At 36.6% G+C, this 11541-nt stretch overlaps 1 protein-coding gene across 1 annotated transcript; it reads right to left on the reverse strand.

The window, feature by feature from the left end:
- Window positions 1-642: 642 nt before the first annotated feature.
- On the reverse strand, window positions 643-9473 carry LOC117621856 (receptor-like protein kinase). Its single transcript, XM_034352400.1, has 4 exons — window positions 6575-9473; window positions 6160-6488; window positions 1514-2137; window positions 643-669 (listed from the first exon to the last, which is right to left on the reverse strand). The coding sequence occupies exons 1-4, from the start codon at window positions 9471-9473 to the stop codon at window positions 643-645; spliced, it is 3879 nt and encodes a 1292-aa protein (XP_034208291.1).
- Between the last annotated feature and the right edge of the window lie 2068 nt (window positions 9474-11541).

Consider the following 11541-nt stretch of genomic DNA (forward strand, 5'->3'; position numbering starts at 1 on the left):
TTAGGGCTTAGAAGTGAGAAGACAAAATGATAGTACGTGAGATGGAAAAGTTTGTTTTAAAATGGCAAAGTTGGTTTCTCGAATTCTCACCTGCAAGCAATTTTCTTTTTCTTTTTTTCTTGACTTCATATGTCTCATGCATAAAAATAAGATTGTATTTTTTTTTTCCAACTTTTTATGGAATCTTAATTACGCAAAAAAATTCCCATTATTTTTTCTTGAGCACATATTACGTCTATTACAGTTTGGCACACAAGTCATCAAATAAGACCCGTTCAATCTTTTTTGTGCACATCTTAACAAACACATACAAAAGTGTAAAGGCAAATATCCAAATCAATGACTAGTGACAAGATCAAGAGTACCATATGAGGTCAACTAGGGCATGCAGAAAGTGAACCAACAATTGAAAAGTAGCACCGTACCTAGCTAAGATAGGTCATCATAAGGATTTGGGTTATTATGAGCTCCCTTCTCCTCCTGATCAGTTGCAGCCTATTTTAGATGATGATAAGAATGGTCTCTTGAGGCCTAGATTTGTTCTTGCGTAGTCTTTTTGGTTTGGGCTTTGCTCCCTATTTTACCAACAACAACAAAAAGTAGCATCATACGGAACGTTAAATTCACTTCTTTCTTTTTCTTTCACTTTTCCATGTTAGTCTTCACAACCTATATTTCATTTACAATTAATCAGTGTCACCCCAAAGGACCAATGATATGTTGGGTTGGCTTGTCTGTCGATTTGGGCTTAAATAAGCAAAAACCTTACCTATAACCAGCCGACCAATAATACAATAACACGCAGAGAAGTTATCTTACATGTCATTGCGTTATTGATCAGAGATAGCAAAAAGTGTTATTCCCGTTACATGAAAGTGTTTTAACATAGCTTAATATTGTGTTGCTGAGGATAATATGGTTACCTGAAGCTTGCCACTACACGTGTGGACAGGCAAAATTATAGGGCTTCTATTATACAAATTTTCTATATTTTTAAGAGATTATTTCTACTTTATTTTATGGCGATGACTAGACATAGTAGTACCTCTTTCTTTTTCTTTTTCTTTTTTGTAAAGTAAAAAGAATGACATGCAACACGAGGACTTTTTAGAAAGTTACCTTAATATTAATTTTGTCCAAACTCACTTAACCTCTTTTTTAAATACAACATGAGGTCATATCAATATTATAAATACAAGAAATCCTTTAGTACTACAAGAAATCCTTCCGCCCCCCATAAATGTTCCATCAAGTCAACTTGATGTCGTTCATGAATATACGACGATTGCATCTCCGTGTATCGATCAATCATACGGGGCATAAAACTACTATCCCTAACCAACGGTTCATGCTACACTAGTTCTCCATTTGGCCCTATGGGTTTTTCATAAATTCGTGTCAAGGTCGTGTTCATGGGATCCGGTTCGTACACGTCTGCAGCATCGTAATCATACTCATCCTCCACAATCATGTTATGGAGGATGATGCATGTCATCATTATTCTCCTCAGCACCTCCTCATCTAACAGACGCGTCGCGCCCCTAATAATAGCCCACCGGACTTGGAGGATACCAAAGCAAATCTCCACATCTTTTTTGTAACCCTCTTGATAGGCAGCAAATAATTTTTGTTTCTGGGATCGGGTATGTGGAATTGATTTCACAAATGTGGTCCACCTCGGGTAGATGTCGTCAGCTAGATAATACCCATTCTGGTAGACGGTATTGTTGATTTCATAGGTGATATTCGGGGCTTCACCTCTCAAAACATCATTGAACACCAGGGATTGACCCAGGACATTCAAGTCATTTTGAGATCGGGCAAATCCGAAGAAGGTGTGCCAAACCCATGTATCAAATCCAGCAACGGCTTCAATGATGATGCTTTTCTGCCTTTTCCTATTTCCATAATCCCCTTGCCAAGTAGTTGGGCAATTCTTCCATTGCCAATGCATGCAGTCAATGCAACCAATCATTCCAGGAAATCCTCGAGACTCGGCTTTTTGTAAAAACCGTTGCAGGTCCCTGAGCGTAGGTTTGTGTAGGTAGTCCCTGGTGTACAGAGTTCCCACTGCATCACAAAATCGCACCAAGCTCTCCAAAACAATGGACTTCCTCATCCAGCCAATCTCGTTCACCTAATCAGCAGATGACCCATACGTCAACATTCGTATCACAGCTGTGAACTTTTGCTAGGGAAGAAGTCCCAAATTTCCAGCAGCATTTTTCTTTTGCACAAAGTATTCATCATAATTGCAAATATCACGCATGACTTTATTGAACAAATGAGGTTGCATTCTATATCTCGCTCGAAAATGAACATCAGAGTACAGAGAATGTGGGATAAAATAATCTTCCAGAAGATTCTTACCCCGAGAATGTCTATGTCTGTCTGTCCACATTCGGGCCACAGCCTTCTCGTGAACAACGACGGCTCTAGTTTTCTACATCAAGCAAAGCCACAGCTATGCCAAGTTGCTCATCTAGTTCTCTCTACACCCTTTTGCTTGCAGCTCGTGTACGCATTCTTTCTCTAGTTTCTCGATTTTGCCTCTCCAAAACCTCTTGCATGTCTACCATTTGAGAATGGAGAATGAAATCTAAAATCTGAGAAATGAAAATGTAGAGAATATCTAGTGTGGGTGGTATGAAAGTGAAAAAAATATTGAGTAGAAAGTGAATAATAGTAGAAAGAGAAGAAAATGTATGAGGATTTGACGTTAAAAGTAAAGAGTATTGGTTGGTATTTATAGAAAAAAATAAAAAAATTTAGTTTTTTTTATTTTTTTAAAAATAAAATTTTCCTTTTTTTTCTTTTTTTTTTTAATTGCACAAAATTGGCTGCAGTTGGATTGCTGGAAAAAATCTGATTTTTTTTAACGTTGGAGCGTGGCTTACGTCGTTGTGACGTCAGCACCAAAACTTGGGCTAGCGCTCGGGCCAGCCCAGGTTGCTAGGTCCCACCATCTGCTAGGGCCTTGTTTTGTTGCTGAAAACGAGATTTTGGGCCAAACCCACCACACCACACCCCCCCCCCCCCCCCCCCCCCTCCCTTGCTGGAAATGCTCTTATGATCTAGCCTACTTTATTGCCCTACTTGAATGCATGAGTTCTAACTTTGCGGGGAGTAAATAAATGAATCATAGTAGTTGGGTGTGTATACAGGCTACATCAGCCGGAGATTCAACCTTTTGTCAAAGAAATACTGAGTGGAGCCTCCCGACCATGACTACTCAATAATAAATTTGAGGGGTTTGTTTTTGTATCTAGAATTAATTTCTCTTGTGGTCCACATGGGTCCATATTCCGTGTTATAAAAATTAAATAAGATGAAAGGGCTTACCAATAATTTGATATATTCTTCCTTTTTATGATACCTAGCTTTTTTGCACATGCTTCTGCTCCTACGAGAGGCTTTTTTTTAAATAAAAAAAAATATTTTTGCATTAAAAAAGATCATGGATAGTTGTGTTCCATAAAGATAGGATCTATTATCTGATTTTTCTTTTAATTTTAATTTTAATTTTTTTAATATGAAAAAATGTGAATTTACCATATTATCCTCATTTAATTAATAATTTCAATTCTTAATGTTTGCATTAAATAAGGGCATTTTTTTAGTATTTTGAATGTTTCACCATTCTTTGCCTTTTGCTTTATATATATAGATGAAGTAGATAAGCCCAGTAGGTGTGAGGTTTTATCACAAAAAGCCTAGGTATTATTAGTAGTAAAACCATTCATTATATTTTATATTTTATTTAGTCAAATTTCTGATGTGGGACTTATATTCTTCAACATGCCCCCTCACATGGAACCACCACATAGTGGGTCACACGTGGAGCCAAATCCACATCGGAGTCAAACATTCAAGCCCAACACGTGAGCATCACGTATTGGGTAAAGGGTACGGGTAAACACTCAAGCCCAACATGTGAACACCATATATTGGATAAGGGTAGAGACCCAATTCATGCCCAATCAATCAACCCGCTCTCATACCATGTTAAATTCAGAGAGACGGGCCAGCGGCCCACTACTAGCAACACTGATATTGTCCCCAACTTAACCATCTACAAAGCCCAGTAGATGTGAGATTTTATCATAAAAGGCCTCGGTATTATTAGTAGTAGAACCATTCATTATATTTTGTATTTTATTTAGTCAAGTTTCCGATGTGGGACTTATATTCTTCAACAATTTTTATACTCAAGGTTTATGTTTGATTTTTTCTCCCTTAATATCGCTTGTATAAAAATATAGAAAATAAAAAGATAATGAAGTAGATAATATAGTAATTGCGGATCAATTACATGTGATTGAGTATTTTCTCCCAGGAAAGTACTATGTGGATTCGGGCCCGTTGATTTCAAGGAGACAGAGAGATTAGGAAGTGGGTGAGGGTGAGGGTTGCTAGGAGGTGTTTATGAATTTTTTAAAGGGTGGGCTAACTAAAGTTATTAGCTTAAAATCTATTTTTTTACTTATAGTTTATATACTCTTTCTAGAAATAGAATATACATTGAATCATATGAATCATGTTAGTCATAACGCTATTGACTAATTTTCAATAACCTTCCTAATTCTACATTACATTGGAATGGTTGGGATATGACTAGATATTAAGCAGTTGTTTGGTGCAGTACAAAACCAAAGTTGAGATTAGTATGGATTGCCGTTTTTTATTTTTTATTTTTTTCATTATTATATTCTCATTTCCAAACTAATTACAACAAAATCGATTTTCAATCCAACCAAAAAAAAAAAAAAAAGAATAAGTTGTCATCTTCAGACTTCTTCCACCATATGTCTGCCTATGGAATCAACAATAAAAAAAGAAACATAAACTTAATTGAAGAAATTTTAAATATCATAAATATTAAATAGCACAAGTATTCTATATTAGTGTATGTTGACAACTGATGTTATCTTAGACTATCTACAAAAGAGATATTTTTTTTTCCCTAAACGCATCTCATGAGGCTTACGGGTATCTGAGCAATTCTTCATGTTGCTTTTTACAGAACTCCCCTCTTGTATCATCAAACCATCAACCATTAATACAACATCAATATTATTTGATTTCAAATTCAGACCATAAACACGAGCAATACCATCGCCTACTTGAAGTACAATACCGGTATTTAAAATCTTTACTTCTCTATTATATTGCTCAATACGTTCGCGGATAATATTATGAATTTCATCATATAAAATCAATATGGGATTCATATTTTAAAAAGAAGCTTATATGACATCATATATATACAAAGTTTCTTTTATATTTAAAATGATGAAACCGAGTAAACAAAACTTTTGTTTTCTTCTTTGAAGATAGAGAAGAAACTTCGCACAAGTTAGGAACAAATCAAAGCTACTTATAAAAATAAATAAATAAAACCTTTTGGGGTTGGGTTGAGGCTAGTGAAATAACAAAATGATAGTAGGCGAGATGGAAAAGTTTGCATTGACAATGGCAAAGTTGGTTTGTTGGATTCTGACCCTCGAGCAATTTCTTGTGTTTGAAAACACAATTTTGACTTCATACATCTCATGCATTCATAATTACGTGAAACAAAAGAGCAGCTGCAATGCAAAAACCTGATCCCTCCTCAAATAAATAGCTTTGTCATTTTGTATTGGAAAATCCTCAAATGAATAGATTTTCACGATTTTCAGGCTGACCATTTCGAAAAGATTCACGATGTAAGAGGGAGGAGGGATAAGATGATTAACTTGCACCACAAGCAACCTCATTATATTTTTTTTCCACGGCTCTGTTCTATTTGAATGTTCTTGTTATTTGGAAGTTGAATATGAATTCAAGATTTGTAAGGTAAATGCCCCTTTATCCAAGAGAAAAAAAGAACCAAAGTATTGGATAATTTAGCATATGGGTAAAATGATTTGTAAGTTCAACATTTGAAGGACCAAAAAAATATATTCTCAAAAAGATCTCGAGTATCTTTCAATTTTCTCACGTTCATATCTCTTGGCATTGCTTTTAAGCTTTTGATACTAAAACTTGACTCTATGTTTTTAAGGTGATACAACGGAAGATCTGTTCCTTTGCTACATCCTCTAGGACTAAACTAGAGCAGAAAACAGATACCAATTAGGACAAACCATTACGAGGATTCAATATCCTTCTTTTTCTCACTTGGGGATTTGCATCTAATAATTGCTGGATAACATCTCTCATCGTCGGTCTCTTTCTAGGATTTTTATCAGTACATCTGAAAGCCACCATAAGCACATCCACAACTTGGTCGATTATATTTGAATGCGGGAGTTCCTCCTTAAGGCTTGAATCAACGATCTGATCAATGTCTTCTGTGTTGCTCCACGCTGACCTAGCCCATCCTACAATGTCAGTTTGCTCCCCAAATGCTGGATCCAATGCCTTCTTTCTAGTTATCAGCTCAAGTAAAACAACCCCATAACTGTACACATCAGATTCCACACTCGTTGATGGTCTAGAAGCATTTTCTGTCACAAAACATGGCAGATACTTTAGTTCATTGTATACATGAATATAGAAACATTGCTGCTGAAAATGAAACTAGAACCAATACCTGGTGCAATATATCCAGTTGTACCCACAACTGCAGCGGACGCCGTTGATGCAGAAGACTGATCCAAAAGTTTAGCAATACCAAAATCAGCGACATGAGGCTCCATATCAGAGTCTAAGAGAATGTTCATTGGTTTTACATCTCGATGAACTATACGGGGGTCACAATCAAAATGGAGATACTCCAAACCGTGTGCAGTTCCAAGTGCTATCCTGTAGCGGACAATCCACTCAAGAGTTGGTGGGGGTTTAATTTCATGTAGAGCATCATGAAGGCTCCCATTTTCCATGTACCTGTACAAGATTAAACCATGGTCCTTTCTCAACCAGAAGTCTTCCAATTTAACTAGATTTCGATGCCTTATCGTCCCCAGGGTTTGAATTTCTCTAACCATGCTTGAACGCGTTCCTTCATGCCCTGCAAATACAAGCTTCTTGACGGCATAATCTTTGTCTGGAGCCAAAAAGGCCTTATAGACAGTTCCATGGGCTCCTTTCCCAATGATATATTGATCATTAAGATTTTCTGTGGCCTCCATTACTTCCTTGAGTAGGGAAGACAGCCTGTCTTGAGCAGAGACCTCAAGTTCCTGCTCGGTCTTTTTGCATAAGAGGAACATATAAACCAGTCCATAAAGCACAAAAACAACGAATAATGAAGACCCCAGGGCTGTAAATGCAATTTCCACTTTACTAAGGCCTTTATGATTGCTTAATTGACGGTTGCACAGCTTAAAACTGTTGTTTCTTCCACAAGTTGAGCCACATAATGGAAGGTAACTGACACATAGGTAGGGATTGCCCAAAAATGATAATGATGATGAGTTCAACAGCTTCATCAACGTCGCTGGTACTGAACCTGTGAAGTTATTGTCTGAAACATCCACCTCAGTCAATGAAATCATATGATCAAGAGCTTTTAAAGTCCCTGTCAAATTGTTATGAGATAGATCGAGTTGTTGTAGGCTTGTCAACTTCCCAAGCTCTGAAGGAATCCGACCTGTCAATGCATTATTGCTAAGATTCAATGCATACGATAGACTAACCAATGCTTCGATTGATGAGGGAATCGCACCTGCAAACAAATTTCCACCAAGTCGTAGCTCTATAAGTTTTTCAAACTCTGTGAAGAAACGTGGAATTTCTCCAGTAAAACTGTTGTCACTTAAAATCAGTGTTGATAAATCTGTCCAACTTCTCAAACTCAATGGAATGGAACCATTCAACAAATTTGATCCCACATCAAACTTATCCATTTTGGTACACTTTGAAAGCTGAGGAGGTAGAGGACCAACCAAATTGTTCTCGAAAAGAATCAAAGAACGAAGTTCTTCAAGATTCCCTAGCTCCTGGGGTATACCTCCTGTTAACTTGTTTATGGACAAATTGATGGTTGTGAGATTGCTACAATTTCCCAAGATAGATGGGATTTCTCCACTAATCTCATTGTTGCTGATGTCCATATATAAAAGTCTTGAATTTTTTGCAAACTGTGGTAGAACCCCAATGAGGTTATTGTGTCCCAGTTTCAACCTGCTTAGACTAGAGCAATTTCCAACATCAGAAGGAATGGTACCTTGAATTCGATTGAAACCCAGATTCAACTTCCATAACTGCTTTCCACGGCAAAGACTTGGAGGGATTTTACCAGTGAACTTATTATTGGTAAAATCTAACAGCCACAAACTGCTGTTAATCCCCAAAGTTTGAGGTATAACTCCAAAAAACAGGTTGTTGAACAATGATATATTTTTTAGCTGCTTCAACTCAGTCATCACTACAGGCAGTTCCCCGGTGAGGCTATTATTGTACACAAGGATATGCTGAAGACTTTGAATCTTCCATATGCTAACTGGAATTTCACCAGTTAACCGGTTCTCAAATAATTTAAGGTCCTCTAATTGAGTCAGCATCCCCAATTCACCAGGAATTTCTCCCACTAGTTGGTTTGTATACAAGTGTAGTTTCTTCAAGGATTCACACTTGCCAAGTTCAGGAGGTATTTTACCAGACAAATGATTTAGAGGAAGGTACAGGATGGAAAGGTACTTGAGTTGGCCAAAGGAAGATGGAATAGTCCCCTCTAAATTGCTACCCACAGCAGAAAATTGTGTTAAATTACTACAATTTCCAAGTCCTGGTGGAATACCTCCACTAAACTTATTGTATGAAAAATCCAAGTAAATTAAATTCTTGCAAGTACCTGAACCCAAGGGAATGCTACCCTCAAGACTATTGTTAGCCACATCTAGATATACCAGGTTCTCAAGCTTGTTCAGACTCTTAGGAAGTTCTCCTATCAACTGGTTCTCAGCCAAATACAAGTCCTCCAATTTACTACAGTTTCCAATGGATGAAGGAATCACTCCCGAAAACTGATTCTCATATAAATCCAGATGCACAAGCTCACTCAGATTCCCAACATTTCCAGGGATGGAACCATTCAAACGGTTACTATACAGATGCACATAAGCTAAGGCAGGAATTGCAAAGAAGGATTCAGTAATTTCACCAGAAAAGCCATTTTCATACAAGTCCAAGTTTTCAAGAAGACTACAATTGGCCAATTCTGTTGGAATTTTGCCAGAAAATTTGTTAACACTCAAATCAAGAATCTTCAAGTACCTAAATCTGCTAATTTCAAGTCCCAATTGACCAGAAATTCCATAACCAGTGAGCTTCAGGGAAACCACATTGTGGTCATTGTCACATTCTATCCCAACCCATTGGCATGGAGAGGAATCAGAAGCATTCCAGCTTGAGGATATGGAAGCAGGGACAGAGGTCCAACGCTTGGAGAGTGACAACAAAGCCACGCCATCAGAGTTCAAACTAGATACAGTGGATATGGACACAGACAAGCACAACAACAACAAAAAATTGAACAGATAAAGCTGCATGCTTTCTAATGAGTTGAAGAAAATTACTCGGTAAAAATATGAGCTTTACTGTCAGCAATGCAAAGCCAGCTGCTGTAAGCTCTCAAGAAGACCCAGCATGCAGGCCTTTGCAAAGCCTGAAATGAGTTGAAGCAGAGTGGAAAATGTAGTGAGAGAGAGAGAATGGGTATGTTGGGTTGGCTTTTCAGTTTGTGCTTCAATAAGAGATTGGAGCAGACTTTATTGTGTTGCTGAGGTTGAGAGCAGACTTTTATTGTGTTGCTGAGGTTGGGAGCAGACTTTATGTGTTGCTGAGGTTGAGAGCAGACTTTTATTGAGAGCAGACTTTTATTGTGTTGCTGAGGTTGGGAGCAGACTTTATGTGTTGCTGAGGTTGAGAGCAGACTTTTATTGTGTTGCTGAGGTTGGGAGCAGACTCTATGTGTTGCTGAGGTTGAGGGCGGACTTTTGTTGTGTTGCTGAGGTTGACCCATATAACTAAAATATTTCTGTTGGATTATATGCCCCCAGCATCTACTTGGTGTAAGTCAGTGGGCCCTTATTTGTGGAGGGAAGCAAGCAACTCTCAAGAAAGGAGAAAACCAGGGTTATTTTTATTTTTATTTTTATTTTGGTGAATGGGTTGGGTAATCCAAAAAAAGGGTGGTTTAAAAGAAACATAAATTTCATTGAAGCAATTTTAAATTTCATAGATAGCACAAGTATTCCATTTTAATAGAGAGTGCTGCTAAACAAATTCTAAAATTAATTGAGTAAACAAAAAATGGAATACTTTGTGTTGGAAAAAGCCAAATGAGCAAAAAGCCATCATAATTATTATATTTATGTTACAAAAAATGGAATACTTGTGCTATCTATCAAATTTGAAGCACTCTATTAATTTTAGGGTACTTAGTTAATGATTTTCGTTAATTTTAGAGTTCGTTTAGCAGCACTCTTTTAATATTGTATGTCGACAGCTGATGTTATCCTATTAAAGTATCTAGTAGAAGAATCATTTTTAAATTATATTTGGAAAATAAATAGAGCTTATTAAATCTAAGTCCAAAACGATTAGTTGTCATTGAGTTTAGTTCACGTGTTTTTTGTCTTAAATGTAAGTCCTTTGACATTTATTATTTTTTTTGTTGTGTAGATTTTCTCCTTTTAGGTAAATAAGAAAAATACATTGAAAATCTAAATTTAATGCATTATTTCCTTGCAATTGAATTCTCAATTTGTGCCTTTTTCTTTCTTCCTTTTTTTTTTGTTTTCTTTTTTTGTCATTCTCTAGGGAGGGGAGGGAGAGTATTATATTGGATTGCTTCAAAATTGTCTCCTAGGTGAATTGAACCCGGGTACACTCGGGGAGTAGAGGGAGAGTTTAACCCACTTTTCCACTAATGCTATGAAATAAATATTATATTCCCTAAACACATCTCATGAGATGAGATTATTTAAAATAAAGTTCCATTTAGATAAGAAGAGCTTATATGACATCAGAAAAGTTTTATTTTATCTGTAAAATGACAAAACAGCGAGCGTCTTTTGTTTATTCTTTGAAGATGGAAATGAACTTCCGTACCAATTGTTTACTCTTTGAAGATGGAAAGTCGAGATTGACTTCAATTTTAAAATTTTTTGTTTAAAAATAAAATAGCAAGTGACTAATTTTTTTTTATTTTTTATACCATTGGTTGTTGAGATTAAGACTTCCAAGTGGAAAAACAAAATTATAGTAGGTGAGATAGAGAAGTTTGTTTTCAATGGCAAAGGTGGTTTATTGGATTAAGCTTTTTTATTTTTTATTTTTTTGAAAACACAATCTTGACTTCGTACATCTCATGCATAAGATAGGATGGTAATTTTGCAACTTTTTATGGAAACTTATGAACGCAAAAGAGTATCCTTATTTTTCCTTGACCAATGTTTCGTGTATTGCCGATTGAGCAACAATCCCACTGTTTTTTCAAGAAAAATAACACCCCTTCACTCTTTCGTGCACATCTAACAAGCACATACAGAAGTGCAAAAGCAAAGAGACAAATCAACGGCTATGGCCAAGATAAAGGGAACCATAGAGCATGCA

The sequence above is a fragment of the Prunus dulcis genome, chromosome 3, assembly GCF_902201215.1.
Source record: "Prunus dulcis chromosome 3, ALMONDv2, whole genome shotgun sequence".
In the NCBI taxonomy this organism is placed as follows: Eukaryota; Viridiplantae; Streptophyta; class Magnoliopsida; order Rosales; family Rosaceae; genus Prunus; species Prunus dulcis.